General features: G+C 44.6%; 1 protein-coding gene across 1 annotated transcript; it reads left to right on the plus strand.

Annotated features, from left to right (window-relative positions):
- The first annotated feature begins 1526 nt into the window (after positions 1-1526).
- On the plus strand, positions 1527-16191 carry dhx30 (DEAH (Asp-Glu-Ala-His) box helicase 30). Its single transcript, XM_080777166.1, has 19 exons — positions 1527-1701; positions 2419-2549; positions 3036-3146; positions 3457-3738; positions 4159-4308; positions 4570-4722; positions 5948-6439; positions 7234-7620; positions 7921-7999; positions 8290-8397; positions 9004-9179; positions 10186-10392; positions 10874-10955; positions 11565-11758; positions 12291-12450; positions 12673-12830; positions 13770-13870; positions 14058-14194; positions 14612-16191. Exons 1-19 carry the CDS (start codon positions 1533-1535, stop codon positions 14884-14886), a joined length of 3552 nt encoding a protein of 1183 aa, XP_080633292.1. The 5' UTR covers positions 1527-1532; the 3' UTR covers positions 14887-16191.
- Positions 16192-16211: the final 20 nt, after the last annotated feature.

Consider the following 16211-nt stretch of genomic DNA (forward strand, 5'->3'; position numbering starts at 1 on the left):
ATTATTATTATATGATTATCAAAGGTTAACTATAGAATCGTACATCACCCAAAATCCCATACATGGAAAACCCACATTGTGCCCAGGTCTCGTGACAGCATTATGACATCATCAGGGATGATAGTAAATCAGGGATTATATAGTAAATGCGACCTGCTATGGAGATCCTGATGTCATCAATATTAATATATGGATATATGTCAGAACCTGTTCTGACATTATGTTGATCGTTCCCCATCCGTCCTTCCTCTTCGATGTCTCCCTTTTATCTGATACCTGTCCATTTAAACTATAGACGGGCCTTCTCCAAAGTTATGAGTGCAGCCGGTGAAAACTAGAGTTCTAAACAGGCCTGAAAATGAAGTCCCGGCCCTACCTGTGCCCTCAATGCCTGTTCACTCAAGACACTGCCCCCGCTGCCACCCTCCAGATCTCCATATTTGGAGCTGACCTGTTCTAACATTCCATATGTTGATCTGACCTCATCAAACATGTACACTCAAGACACACTCCATATATGGCCAGTGCACACGACCTCGCCCTCAGGCGTCTTACTGGATTATATAGTTGCGACCGTAGGCCACAGAGCACCGTTGTATTTGTTCTACATAAAAAAAAAATGCTACATTTGTTTTAATGGGGATGATTTTTTTTATAAGCAAACACACTTATATTTCCAATAGGCTTGACTTGAATGATTTTGTTTAAAGGCTTTGGCTGTTGGAAAATAATCCTATAGGGTTCTGTTGAAACAGAACAGGTTCAAATGGAACTTCAGACAATCCTATTGGAGTTTCTGAAGTTCCAATATAATCCTATAGGGTGCTGTTGGAACTTTGGACATGGCTCCAGGTTCAATTGGAACTTCAGAAAATCCTACTGGAGTTTCTGCAGTTTCAATGGAATCCTATTGAAACTTTGAAAAATCCTGTTGGACTTTCCAAAGTTGGATATAACCCAATAAGATCCTATTGGCACTTTGGAAAATCCAATTGGATTTTATAAAGTGCTGACACAATCCTATAGGATAGTGTTGGATATGTGTAAAAATCCAATAGGATTCCTATAGGATTTCAAAATCCTGTAGGATCCTATTGGACATTTCGAAGATCCTATAGGACTTTTTGACTAGGGATAGCTGACTCATCATGATATCTAGCCAAACATAAAGGCTGTCCAATGTCACCCCTTGATGTTTGAGATGCAAGCAGTAGACCACCTCCATGCCTATCTATAATCTCCCAGGTGTGACTTTGACTTCTCAAGGCTATTCACATTCCACCTTCAAGCGAGGCAGGTGCTTGACTCGGACAACCAGTCCCCATTTGTATGTTATCACATTTTCTCCCACTTCTGCAGTGACTTCTGGTTGTGTTGCAAATGCATCCAGATCTGAGAAGAATGTCTAACGTTGGTTTGATTTTTCTTCCATTTGCTGGAAAGCATACTCCGCGCCAGATGAGGGCGTTCTAGACACAGTTGCTGAGGAAATAATATAGACCAGAGCAGCAGAAGAAATTTGTAGTTTAAAGATGGCGCTACCCGGCACTTTACTCGTGCGCCTAAGAGCACTGTGCAACCTTGGGATAAACTGTAATAGAGGATGTAAAATCACATCAAATTTGTCTGACGTTCGGTGGTATAAGACAGGGGCTCAAACATCTCCGGAGCTTGGGACGTCGGAGTCAGGAATACAACGGGGTGAGTGAAACATGTCTTGACTGCGCAACTTAACACTGTCTTCAAGGGCGCACATCGCATAGCCCCTCACGGAACCCTTCGTAAAGTGGTTCCGAGAGGGGCTACACATCGTGCAAAAATATACGATTAGGCTATTTGGAATTTTTATTACAACCTAATCTAATGTATTGGATCTTACATTGATACATACAGTAAGCCAATGGAAGGATACTAGGCTAGCGATAGCCTCGGAGACCACATGCAGACATGTATTTTCCTTTCAAAACCCCCAAGGACTACTGCTGTATCGAGTAGACCTCTAGCCCTGGTCCAGTGCGTTGGCGGCGCACTGGACCAGGGCTAGCTCTGGTCCTATCCCCTTTCGGGATACCCTCGGTTACCTTTTCTGTATTTTCGACGGTGGTGCCGAAAGGGGCTAGCTCTGGTCCATTAAGCTCTATACTCTATAGCTAGTAGTAGAAGCTTCATAGTATACCCTGTAAATAATTTATAACATGTATGTAACAATGCAATGTGAGTTATGTGACATAGCTCTGTTTATACACAATGCTGTACCCCCCCCCCCCCCCCCCAACTGTATATACTTTCCCCATTTCCAACTGCTATATTATATATTGACACTTGCTTTGGCAATGTAAACGTGTGTGTGTTTTCTCAAGGCAATAAAGCTCCATAATTGAATTGATAATGATCATGAAACCATTTCCTCCGGTCTAGGTAGCCCTGACCTGCTGAAGCAGTTCCCCGAGCCCAAGAACCTGCTACATAATGCCATCTCCCATTCGGTGGGAGAAGGCGACCTGTCCCAGCTGGTGCAGTACAGCTGCACAGACTACGGGGATGTCAAGGTCAGAGGAGGTCACACGGTCCTGAACACAATCATTTTCTAGTTTTGAATGGGTCCATTTTCTATCAATAATTAAATAATTTAGCTGGAACACTCCCAAGGACCCCATGGGCGTCCCACTTTGAGAACCACTGACGTCGTAGACCTAGGCAAATTGTTCAAAAAGGATTGCATCATTGCCAACCTGAGCTCATCGCCAGGTTCTAATGCTTAACGATAATTATTTATTTCAGATAGGCTACCAAAAACAGGCATGCCTTAACCACCTATTTTAGGCATGTTGAAGCAAAGGGTTTTTCTTCTTCAAAATGGTCATAAATTAACAAATAGTGCTAAAATGACAACCTTATAGGCTTGAGCTTGCTGCGTTGTGAGCTTGCAGATGGGCTATTTGTCGTAGAACTGTGTGTGTAATCTGTGTATATGTTCAGTCTTTGTTATTGACAATTCTATGTCGAGTAATACTTGCTCTTGTCCCCGTCTCTAGAAAGCCACCGTCACAGTCATGTGGCCTAGCAGGATGGAGATGGAGGGCTTTGCCTCTAAGAAAGTCGACGCCGAACGCTTTGCGGCCGCCGCTGTCTGTCTCAAGCTGAAAGTAAGTAGCGGTCTGTGTGTGCATAACGTGGACTTTTAGATGATCCATATTGCCATATTTTCCCTTTTTTACTTTCTTTAACTGACCGTTGTTGTGTATATTTTTACACTTTTAAATATTCTGATGAATTGAAAATGGAGGACCCTGATGTTTTAGTGCTTTTTCTGGTTTCATCCTCGGTTTTTATATTGACCTGTACTTTCGTTGAAATGTATACCACTTCTACATGCTGTGAATAAACATGTTCAATCAATCAACCTGCTTTATGGACATGAAGCTTATTTGGTGTCACTTCTCACTTCCCGCGAAGGAGCTTGGTGTGATTGGTCCAGACAATCAGCTGGTGAAGAGAGCCCCTGGAGGGAGAGCGCCACCTCAGTCTGCGTTTTTCCATGACGCCGAGGAGGACGGCCCCTGGATTGAGTCCGAGGGTCATCCTACCACTACAGAGGAGAGAAACTGCTACACAGCAGAGAAGCTTGCCAGTGTCTCCCATGTCTCCCCTGTCTCTAAAGCTCTGTCCCTGTTTCCAAGCCCGAAAACCCTCCTGGCCCATGTCGTCCAGGTGGCCACGTCATGCACCAGAACAACGGTCAGTGAGATAATAAACAAAATCTCTGTTCTTCACAGTCTGTTCAAACACCCACATAAATAAATATGTGGGTATTAAAACTTGGATTTTAATATTCGCCTCGGTTCGTCCCGTTTGTGCTGCGCCAGGTCGCGCCGCGCCCGTTCGCGGCGCTTGCGCAACTTCTCGTCTTTTGCGTTTGACTTTGTATCTGTATGTAATCGCGCCGCTCTAAACATCCAAGTCCGAACGCACCTTTAGGCCGACTCGTACTTGTGTGCCGAAAGCATCCCCGACCTGCAAGCTCAACAACGGGTTGCGGATGTGACTCGTTGTATGTCGCTGTTATTCTCAGCGCATGACACCATTGTGTGCGTGACTGAGCATACATTAGGCTGTGGCCTGTTAAAGCTTAAAATGCTGTACCCATCATCTCTACAGGAGCTCATTCAGTACAGAACAATTGGAGGGAAGATGAAGAAATGTGAACTAACCCTGCATTGGCCAGAGAAGATGAGCTTCACAGCCACGGCTCGCAAAAGAATTGATGTGGAGAGGGCCGTTGCAGCTCTTGCCTGTATGAAACTGAAGGTGAGGACTTGATGCTAAAATGTAGAATCCTTGTAAATGTACATGTACATATGTGTTTTAATACCATATACAATATATACCAATATGTCAGAATGTCTCTATCTATTTTAACCCATTTAGACCTGTGGACGCATCTGTGTCACCATGGCACCACTGATATGTGTTTTTTTTTTTTTTTTTAAGAAAACTGTCAGGATTCAGAAGACATTTTGTATAATCTGGTCTCGGATCTTAATGGTTTAATCTCCTTGTCCTGTCCAGGAGCTGGAGCTGATCGGCGAGAACAACAAACCCCTGACTCAGGCCAAGTACAACCAGGAGTTGGTCAGGGAGGCGGCAGAGAGGGAACGACTGCCCATCCCCCTGGAGATCCCAGCGCACCTGGAGGAGAGCGTGAGAGAGTACCTCGCACAGGTGAGTTCCCCACTTTTAGACGAGTGACGTGCATTTTTACAGACGGAATATGTGGAGCTTCTCTGTGAGCTTCTGCCACAGACAGTAAATAGTTACACGTGCCGCATTGTCTTTGCGGGGTGGCTACAGCTTACAGCTCAGTCCATAGTAGCCTCGGGGAACCCAGACGTCTTTATTTCCAGGGAGGCAAACGTCGCTCACTCTCTGCTGATTTCTGATCGTCTGCACCTTTGTTAAATTGATGCACACACGTACACAGTACACACACACACACACACACACACACACTCCTCTCTCTCTCTCTGTCGCTCTAATTAATTAGTCTCATGTCCAGCAGCTGTGCCTAGTTTCTCCTGCCTATGCCATAAAAAGCATCGGTGAGTTCCAGTCTAAATCCATAGGGACTGGGGCTTAGGCACTGGAGGGTTGTCGAATATTCAAGTCCAGCGCGCTCACCGTGAAGACAGTTAGAACTTATAAGGGGAACACCATTTTACCACTGCATTGTTTTTGCGCATGTTATTAATGTATATATTTTTGGTGTATGTGCTAACACAAAGTGAAGTGAGGGCTGCCCTTGTCATCGTATACATCATCATGACGTTGCTCACCTATTTGCTCAGACACTATGACGTAAAAGTCTCCATTCATTGTCAATGGGAATTTATTGTTTGTGTAGGACCAAAATAGACACTAAGCCAATTTGCTCAGGCACTATGACGTAACATTCTCCATTCATTGTCAATGGGAATTTAATGTTTGTGTAGGATGGAAATCTACACTAATAGCTGAGTATAGGAGGGAGACCTAGAGGCTAGGGCCGCTCAAATATAGTGTCTAGTACAGGATAGGGCATTCACTTCTCGTCATTTTTACTAGTTGACTAGTTGCCTAGTTTACTAGTCGACTAGTTGTTTAACTACCTATTTTTCTTTTTGGAAATAAATATGTGTACATTGGTGACTATAACCTATAAAACCCTATAGTCTATAGTTCTTATCAACTAGTAGACCGAAGCAAGGTTGCAGGGTTTCCCTATCGCAATGTTTCACAAATCACATATTGGGACATGGTCTGAAATCATTTTTCATCCCAGTCTTGGGATTTGTTTTTGCAAACCCCTACGTGCTCCCGGACGTCTCTGTATTTCACGCCTAAATGTTTGTGAGAGATAATATCATTTACCCATGGTGATTTAATAAAGTGAATCGTCTTTAATCCACAGTATCCCGTGGAGGAAGAAATCCAGAGAGTGCGGGAGGATAAAGAGGACAGCGAGCAGCAGAGCTTAAACCGAGAGGAGGAGGGGCAGCAGGACCGCTGGGAAGAGGAGACGGACTCTGTGACGGACGCCATCACGGGCCGGCCGTACCGGCCGCTCTCCGCCCAGCAGGCCGTCCAGCTGAGCGCGGAGCTGCTGGAGCAGTGGGAGCAGCGGGCGGCCAACCCCGCCGTGGCGGTGCTTCCCGCCGACGCCCACCGCCAGCGGGTGGTGTCGGCGGTGGACTCCTCCAGGGTGGTGGTGATCGCCGGGGAGACAGGCTGCGGCAAGACCACCCGGATCCCTCGCTTCCTGCTGGAGGAGCGTGTGCGGGGAGGCCACGGGGCCGAGTGCAACGTCCTGGTCACGCAGCCGCGGCGCATCAGCGCCGTGACGGTGGCCCAGCGAGTGGCCCAGGAGATGGGCCCGGCTCTGAGGCGCTCGGTGGGGTACCAGGTAGGGCGTTCACTTCTAGGCATTTTTGCTAGTCGGCAAGTTGTTTAAAGGTATATTCAGTGATTTCACTAAAAAAAACCTTAGGTTTCGTTTTTGGCTGGGACCTAAGCCTTTCATTCAATCAGGATAGAGAACCAAAAACGAAACCTAAGGTTTTTTGACCCCCAGGGGTTAACTGGGGACAGGGAGGAACTCCTTATATGGTCAGCACACTATAGTAGAGAGCATTATCACAACAAAACAAAAAAATAAGTGATATTTGAATTAAGTGAAATCACTGAAATCACTGATTAACTACCTATTATGTAAAAAAATTAACATTGTACATTGGTGACTATAACTATAATCTACCTGATCTTGAGGCCTACAAAATCTGGGGGAAAAAAATATATTTTTTAAATTTATTTCTTGAGTGGTGCAACCACTCCAAGGAACAGCTTTGTCCCTTTTTGTCCCAACCTATGTCCTAACCTATGTGACTATGTCCCAGAGTACCAATAGGGGGTGCTGTTGCACCACTCGCTTCAGACTTCAACTAGTCAAAGAGTACCAGCAACGTCGACTAGTGGATTTGCTAGTTGAATAGTCGACTAGTTGCTTAATAGTTAGTATCAGGTAATGCTTAAAGACTGGACTGTATGTGGTGGAAAGTACCTAAGTGCATTTAAACCCATTCTGGACGGGAACCCCTTTTTGAGTTTTAAGTTTATCTTTGTAGAATGGAGCTCAGGCCAGTCTAAACGGGTTTTTAAACCAAATTGCTCATTGGTGTGCTTCTTTTCTTTCCCTTCTAGGTGAGGCTGGACAGCCGCCCTCCGGAGCACAGCGGCGGAGCCCTCCTCTTCCTCACGGTGGGCGTGCTGCTGAGGAAGATGCGGGGGAACCCGTGGCTGCGCGGCGTCAGCCACGTGGTGGTGGACGAGGTGCACGAGCGCGACGTCAACACGGACCTGCTGCTGGCGCTGCTGCGCTCGGCCCTGGACGAGAACCCGGAGCTCCGTGTGGTGCTGATGAGCGCCACGGGGGACAACCAGAGGCTGGCCGAGTACTTTGGCGGCTGCCCCGTCGTCCGGGTGCCCGGGTTCATGCACCCGGTCCAGGACCGATACCTGGAGGACATTCTGATGGAGATGGGCCGCCGACCTTCGCCCCCCAAGAGGCTGCCGGACCGGGACAGACTGGTGAGACTTTTTGTTTCTTCTTTTTTTTTTGCTTGTAGATCTGCTATTTTCCAATAGCTAAAGCATAACATAAATGCTTAAAACACCAAAAGGGGTTCCCGCACAAAATGGGTTAAACCCTCTTTCAAAAATGGCACAAATAGTCTATCTATTTCTGCTATTTTTTTTAATTTAAAAAAAAACAACTTTTATAAATCCTTTATTAGCTCCTACAATGACACGCAAAAATAGGGACGCCAGTCCCAATTTTTTGCTGTTCTTTGATCTTTATCGTGTCTTACTTTTGTGCATCTTGTTCAGGAGGGAAAGGAAGACGTAGCGCCAGATCACGACCTAGTGGCTGATGTAATCGATCACATCGACAGACACGGGGAGCCAGGTAACCAACCTCTTTACCAATAATTCGTTGGCGGGGGGGGGGGGGGGGTGTTTATGAATTATACTCTTGTTAAAGGACCACTATAGGTTTTTTTTTTCCAAACCTATAGTTGGCCTGTCGCGTTGTTATTATTATTATATTAACTATATTTGTGTAACCCCTTGTTTGTCGTGCCTCAGGTGTTATTTTTATATTAACTATATTTGTGTAACCCCTTGTTTGTCGTGCCTCAGGTGTTAATATTTTTATATTAACTATATTTGTGTAACCCCTGGTTTGTGGTGCCTCAGGTGCGGTGTTATGTTTCCTTCCCGGGTGGCAGGACATCAAGGCCGTTCAAGAGAAGCTCGAGGGGAAGTCCCGCAGTTCCTCCTCCAGCTCCAAACTGATCCTTCCACGTAAGAGAAATGAACGCGGTCCACTTCAGGACTGTTCTTTGTGGTTTGCATGCACTCGTAGAATATATTTCATGGAATCAAGTTCTCAGTCGCCACGACCTGATTTTAGTCATTTGGATTCCAGTGACCCCCAGGGGGTCCTTGAGGGAGTTCCAGGGGGTCCCTAGCTAAACCATATAGCTTGGAACCAAGCTTTTCAAATGGAAGTCCGCAGGGCTAATGTGTCAGTCTGGGGGTCCTTTTTTGGGAAACACTGCCATAGAAGTCAGCATGTCGTCTATGGAAGTGTGTCCTGCACCAAAAATATTTTCGGGTTATTTAGTTATTTCAGTCTTCCAGAAAACCCTAATCGTTAATGTCTCAACCTGCACCTGGGTTAGCTGTATATGGCTACCAAAACGTAATTTTACATCATGTTAAGTCTGTATAGGACACACGGTACTAGTGTGTGTGTGTGTGTGGTGGCTCCTTTCGCGCTTGTTTCACAAATGGCACATTATTAGGACATGGCCCTATAGCAACATTTATCAGCCGTGAGATTTTTATTTAGCTTTTATCCATGATATTTTATCGTCTCGTCTCCCCCCCCAAACCCCATCTCCCCAGTGCATTCCAGCATGCCGGTGTCGGACCAGCAGGTGGTTTTCCAGCGCCCCCCAGTGGGCCAGAGGAAGATTGTCCTGGCCACCAACATAGCGGAGACCTCCATCACCATAGATGACATCGTTCATGTCGTTGACGCTGGGACTCAGAAAGAGCAGCATTATGACCCACGCACTAAGGTCAGTTCACAGCTACTCACTCCATTTAAAACCTGAGACCAGAATCTACTAAATGTCTTCTAAAATCACGACGGGTTTTCTTGAAAGACCTACCGGTTATGTTTCTATATCAGTGGTCTCAAACTATTTCATGAGGGCACCCAAACATTATATGAAACTGGATATAGGAGTGGCTAGTGCTCCTTCAAAATGCGTTGATTATGGATAGACTGGTTTTGAACCCATTTAGACCTAGAGGAGGATTCTACAAATGTCTTCTAAATCCTGACAGTTTTCTGAAAACCCTATGTTTCTATGTCAGTTGTTCTCAAACTATTGTCAAGGACCCCAAGAATTATATGAAATATGTAGTTCCAGGGACTACATATTAGGGGGTCGGGGATATGGAATTCATGCAATTCAAGACAACGTCCCCAAATGTTTACAAAACCCAGTTATGCGTGATCGTTGCTGTCACATGAAAGATCGCATTACTTGACCGTCTTCTAGATCAAACGGACATGGCGTACGAGAATCCAGGTTTGCTTTACTTTACACTGACCTATCTGAACGACGCAAAAAATATACTGTAATATCTAAGCTTGTGTTCTTAGTACCAGTGTTTTCATCGACTAAAACTAAAACGAAAAATGTCCGTCGACTACCTTTTTCCACTGATAAAAACTAAGCTATGATGACTAAAACTAAGCTAAATATATTGACAATTTCGTCAACAAATAAAAACTAAAATGGACAAGATATCCAGTATAGGTCATTTTACACTTGGTTGCATGCTGAAAATAACCAAATCAAGGCCCGCCACAATACATTTTAGTCTACTAAATCATCTGTAGATTTAGTTTAGTCGACTAAAATCTTATGACGTCGACTAAAACTAGACCAACACTAAAACATTCCAGGTGACTAAAATGTGACTAAAACTAAGTGAAAAGCATTCAAGAGACTATGACAAAAAAAAACTAAAATTTAAACGACACTGGTTCTTACTTGCATGTATTTCCAACAGGTTTCCTGTCTGGACACGGTGTGGGTTTCCCGCTCCAATGTCACACAGCGGCGCGGGAGGGCGGGGCGATGCCAACCGGGACACGCCTACCACCTGTTTCCACGGCAACGGCTGGAAACCATGGCGACCTTTCCCATCCCCGAGATTCTGCGCACCCCTTTGGAGAGCGTCGTAATGCAGGCCAAAATCCACAGTCCCAATTGCAAGGTAAGGAAATATAATCACATCAGGCCTTTGGCCCCACGATCCCAAATGCAGTGGAAATTAACCCATTTTTTGACCTGGGAACGATTCTACAAAATGTCTTCTAAATCCTGACAGTTTTCTGAAAATCCCTATGTTTCTATGTCAGTCGTTCTCAAACTATTTCATGTCAAGGAGCCCTAGAATTGTATGTAATTGGCCACCGACCCCCATCTGAAAATATGTTGTTCCAGTCACATCCCAGAAGAAAATATTTGAATTAAAAATGTTGGCTTTGAAAGAATATATATTCAAAGATTTGCGCCTCATTTTCACGATTTTTCAATAACGGCCAGATCTACAAGCTCGTAGCTTGTAGATTTGCTATTTTTCAATGGCTAAAGTGTAACATAATGCTTAAAACACCAAAAGGGGTTCCCGCTCAGAATGGGGGTAAATCAAGTTATGAGCGATGCCTGACTGATATGCCTTTTTGTGTGGTTAGGCTGTTGACTTCTTATCCCAAGTTTTGGACAGTCCAGAGCAAGTCGCTACAAGGAACGCTGTCCGCAATCTACAAGACATCGGTGAGCAACGCAGTGCTGTTTCCTATTCTCTCCTTGTTTTTATAATACGTGCATCGCCTAATGTGTGGTAAAGTTTCATAATGGTCTCTGTCGGGCAGAAACCACTCCATGTTTAACGTTGCAATGTTCTTTCATAAATAAATGTCCCAGTTTATACTTTAGTGCAAAAGTAGCAAAATATGTTTTTGTTGTGTTGTTTTTGGCAGCACATTTTGATTTTAGTTTTAGTCATAGTCTCTTGAATAGTTTTCATTTAGTTTTCGTCACATTTTGGAATGTTTAGAGTCTAGTTTTAGTCGACTAAAATGCGTTTTGGCGGGCCTTGATGCCGTCGTAATGATTATTAGCATGCGACAAAGTGTAAAATGACTTGTCTTTTTCTTATACTGGATCACTTGTCCACTAGTCCCTTCCTAACATTTTAGTCTAAATATTTTGGCAATTTCGTCAACAAATAAAAAACTAGTCTTAGTTTTCATTTAGTCTCCATTTGGTTTTCATCGGTGGGAAAATAGGTAGTCGACGGAACATTCTTCGTCGTAGTTTTAGTCGACAACATGGACACTGATACAGGCCCTACCATTTATTTATTTTTTCACCCCACCTCAGGCGTTCTAGACAAGACGGAGTCTCTGACCCCCTTAGGAGAGCGCGTGGCCTACATCTCCTGTGACCCTCAGCTGGGCAAAGTGTTGGTCCTGGCCGCCATGTTCCGTTGCGTCCTGCCCCTGCTGTCTGTCGCTGCCTGTCTGACCAGAGACCCCTTCTACAACAGCATGATGAACAGAGCACGTGTCAATAAGGTCGGTCACACACACACGCACGCAAGCGTGCGCGTCCATTCTAATTGAACCTCTTAAACATTAGCCTCGGAAACCCAGACATTTTTATTTCCAGGGAGAGGAGAAAAGAAAAGTCGGGCCGAGTTCAATGTACTGTATGCCACTTCAATTCGGCATACAGTAGCGCAAACGTCACTCACTTTCAGCTGATTTCTGATCGTCTGCACCTTTGTTAAATTGGCGCACTCCTCTCTTTCTCTGTCGCTCTAATTAATTTGTCCCATGTCATGCAGCTTGTCATTATACTGTAGTTGAAAATCTTCCACAATTAAAGGACCACGTCACCACTTTTCAACCTATGTTCATATAATTGATCCTCACTAATGTTCATGATAAAATACCACAATTTTTTCTCGACTCAGTCTGTGTCTCATAGGAGGGCAGTGCAGAAACCCGTCCACCAGTGGCATCATTGTTGGGCAGACTTTCTTTTGCCAGTATGCCCACCCCTGTTCTAGTGGATCACAGTCTCTGCTTCTCCTGTGGTTTTCAGTCCAAAGCGGCCCTGAGTGGCTCCAGCTTCAGTGACTACCTGGTGTTCAGCAGAGCAGTGCTGGGCTGGAGGAGGATTCAGCAGTCGGGCGACAGATACGAGAGACAGGACTACATGGACCAGCACACCTTGTCTGGAGCCAGCCTACGGTTCATTAATGGTGAGGGCCCCGGTGTTGTTTTCCTTGACTAAAACCAAGACGAAAAATGGTCGTCGACTACCTTTTTTAATAAATATTAAATAATACTTTAAAACGTCATTAACATATCATTTTTTTTGCAAAGAGGGTGGAAGTGTCCCTTTTTTTTAAAGCATTTAAAGCTACTCCCCTCACTGGGATCCACAATGTTGGCAAAAAGTAATTCATGTTTTTTTGTTCCAGGTTTAATTTCTCAGTTCAGTGAGAACCTTAATGAGGCCCGGCTAGTGTCTCGTTCCAACGACTGCCAGCATACCTCTGCTCTCTGCAACCAGTACAGCAGGCAGGAAGAGCTGCTCAAAGCTGTGCTGCTGGCTGGTCTCTTCCCCAAACTCATTAAGGTATACGCACTACACCTGCGGTTCCCAAAGTGGGAAATGCTAAATGATAGTTAGGAACCAAATGGATCCTTATGGGTCTGTAACTCTGAGAGTGTACAAATGGAACCAAATGGACCCTAACGGGTCCATTTGGTTCCATTTGTAAATATCCTCTTCCCTGTATAGACCAAGTGTAGCGATATGGAATGGAAAAGTAATGAAACCCATCTTTTTCTTCTTGAATACTACTATTTAATATACTTAAATACTAATTCGATACCGATTTTATCCATTGCAAAACGATACGATACAAAATCAAACGATACGATACGATATTTGCTGTTTCCATTTCGATATACTTTAAATTAAAATCGATATTTCCATACAGTTACTATATCGTTACACCCCTAATCACCACCCACCAGGCAAACCAGGCACACTTAATGAACTGGAGGGTGTGACCACATAACATAATAATTGTAATACTTTCTGTACTTCTGTACTTCTGTTCTTTAATGAAATCTTTCTAGTATAATCATAGTACATGATGATTATGTTTTGGGGCGGGACAAATCACGGCACTACCATCTTTAACGTTGGGCACCGTAACTATTATTAGTTAACTAAAGCGATGTTTACTGGTCCTTACGTTTAGGCAGTGTTTATTGGGGGTTAATTAGTTGAGAAGGCAGTGTTTAAGGGTGGCTATAAGGTTAAGCAGAGTTTAATTATGGTTCAGATTGTGGTTTTATTTTCATTATACGTAAAGTTACAATTATTTATATAATTGTATCATAACGACATGCATCACAAAATGTAATTCACAGAGTAGAGGTGCATTGAATTTCACCACACTGTAGCCGGGCTATACATACCGACAAACACTGGCATTGCACATTACACTGTTATTATTATTATTATATCACGCAATAACTGATACACTTTGTGTTGCCGTTTCAGGTGAAGAAGGGCATGGTGACCAAAGGGCGCTTTCGACCCGACGGTGTAGGCTACCGCATACACAGTGGACCAGTTCTACTTCACGGCTCCTCAGTCAACAGGTGTGTGTGTGTGTGTGTGTGTGTGTGTGCGTGTCCGTGTGTGTATATGTGTGAGTGAAAATGAACATGTGCAATGTTTGTACATTACTGTTGGTGTTTGTAATGTGCACGTTCTCCACATCGAAGTGATCTCTAGTTGCACTTTAACAAATGACATAACGATGCTTCCATGTGTGTGGTGGCGCAGGGGGAAGACGCTGCCCAGTCGATGGCTGACGTTCTACGGCGCCGTCCAATCCGACGATCAGGTTTGGATCAGAGACTCGTCTGCCGTTAACCCCCTGGCCTTGTTGCTGTTCACGGACTGTGACGTCACGGAGAAGGGTAGGGTGTACTATCTCTCTTTATTGAGTTCCTTTCTGTCTCGGCTTCACCCAGCTGATGGCTGCTCAGGTGGCGGCGGGGGGGGGGGGGGGGGGGGGGTACAGTACTGTGTCTTGCATGTATTGGGGCGGGCTCTGGGGGCTCATTTATGTCCCATGATGTACAGTATATACTGCAGGCTATCTTAATTAACCCATTAAAACAGGGAGAGCATCTGTGTAATTTTTAAGTAGTGCGCCACCGAGTGGCGCGCTACGAGCTTGTAGGTCTGCTATTTTTGAAAAATCGAAGAACGACTGACACAGAAACATAGCTTTTTCAGAAAACTGTCAGGATGTAGAAGACATTTTTTTGAATCTGATCTCAGGTCAGAATGGGTTAAATATTTTTTCTACTCTCTCTCTTAACCCCCTCCAGTGAGAGGAGAGCGTGTCCACGTGTCTCTTAACGGCTGTGCCATGGTGCACCTGGAGCTGTCGCTGCAGACCTGGGAGCTGCTGTGGGACCTCCGCACGTCCATCCAGACCATGCTGCACCGGAACCTCAGCAACCCCGAGGCCATCCGGCCGCACGCCGCGCAGGACGGCAAGCTCATCTCGTTACTGGTGGAGCTGCTCAACGGCTCGGACTACTCCGTCGACCCGCGCACCGAGGCAACGCGCGGCAACAACAGCGACAGTGAGGTGGACTGAGGCCCGCGTTCAAGGAGAATTGGATTGATTGATTGATTGATTCATTACTAGAGTTGTTCCGAGTTACTCGGGGCCGATACCACCCCTCAGGTACTCGTACTCAGAACCCCCCCCCCCCCCCCCCCCCCCGATACTTTGACCCGAGTAGCAAATCACCAAAACCATCCGATCTACAAAGCATAAATGACAACTGAGACGTTTAGATCAGAGATCCATCTGCATCTATGAGGAAAAGGGGTGTAAAATAAGTCGTTGCGCAACAAACTTGTATCGGTACTCGGTATCGGCGAGTACTAAAAATTAAGTACTTTACTCTTACTCTGTCTGAAAATAATTGTATCGGGACAACTGTATTGATTACTTTATTGAAAATGCATTCAGAAGAATAGAGTCACAAGAAAGCCGTTATAGGCTTGTTTCCGTTGTGGTCCTCTTGGGGAAAGGGGATGGTGAGCAACAATACAAAACAGACAAAAACTAAAATACCCCCCCCCCCCCTTTCTTTTGGGAAAGGGGGGCCAGGAGACAAGAAAAACATAAAACAAAAACACAGAAACAAAACAATTTCATAAAAACTGAGAACCGTGGTTTTGAAACGGACCAAAACCATGAATGGAAGGGTTGTGCGTGCGTGTGTGTGTGCGTGTGCGTGCGTGCACTTGTACAGTAAAGTACAACAGAGTTGTACATGGTTTCGCACTGAAAATAGCAGATCTGCGACACCCAGCAGCACAGCTAGTATAAAATCCGGAGATGCAGCTCCGGAGTACTGAAGAATCGAGCAAAATGTATTTAATATATATTTATGTAATAATGGTTATTTTCTCCAAACGGTGCACAAAATGCAGCGAATGATATATTATTTGGCAGACAATTTTTTTGGCCGAGCCTTCATATTCATCTTCATTAGCGTGAAGATGAGAGGAAGAATGGTGAGAATTCGGAGTGCTTATGTACAGTTTGTCTGTTTAATCAAAACTGTTGACGTGTGTACAGTTGACTGTTTTTTTTGTTTTGTTTAGTTTTTTTGCTCCTTTAAATGTACACAATATGAAGTTCATTTTCATGACTGGATTATGGACTCTCTGGGTATTTGCTTTTGAAAAGCATGTCAAGTTTTTCTCTGTTAATGAATATCTAGTGAGGTCAGTGAGATGAACGACGTTTGGCCAACGGCTGTGAGGAAATATGAGGTGAAATAGTTATGCATAAACTATTTAGTGATACAACAATAATACTAACGCGTCAAAAGAAATTTCCACACAGTGTGAAACACAAACGGATGACAATAAATGTATGCATAAATGCTGTATCTTATCTCTTGT

Source organism: Protomyctophum bolini (assembly GCF_963924005.1).
Source record: "Protomyctophum bolini genome assembly, chromosome: 12".
NCBI classification, from domain to species: Eukaryota; Metazoa; Chordata; class Actinopteri; order Myctophiformes; family Myctophidae; genus Protomyctophum; species Protomyctophum bolini.

Bases quoted from the DNA above. Each gene is read 5' to 3' on its own strand.
- dhx30 (XM_080777166.1), top strand. From the start codon at position 1,533: ATGGCGCTACCCGGCACTTTACTCGTGCGCCTAAGAGCACTGTGCAAC. The intron at 2,550-3,035 runs GTCAGAGGAGGT...CCCCGTCTCTAG, and splicing joins CAGACTACGGGGATGTCAAG to AAAGCCACCGTCACAGTCAT. The intron at 14,195-14,611 runs GTAGGGTGTACT...AACCCCCTCCAG, and splicing joins CTGTGACGTCACGGAGAAGG to TGAGAGGAGAGCGTGTCCAC.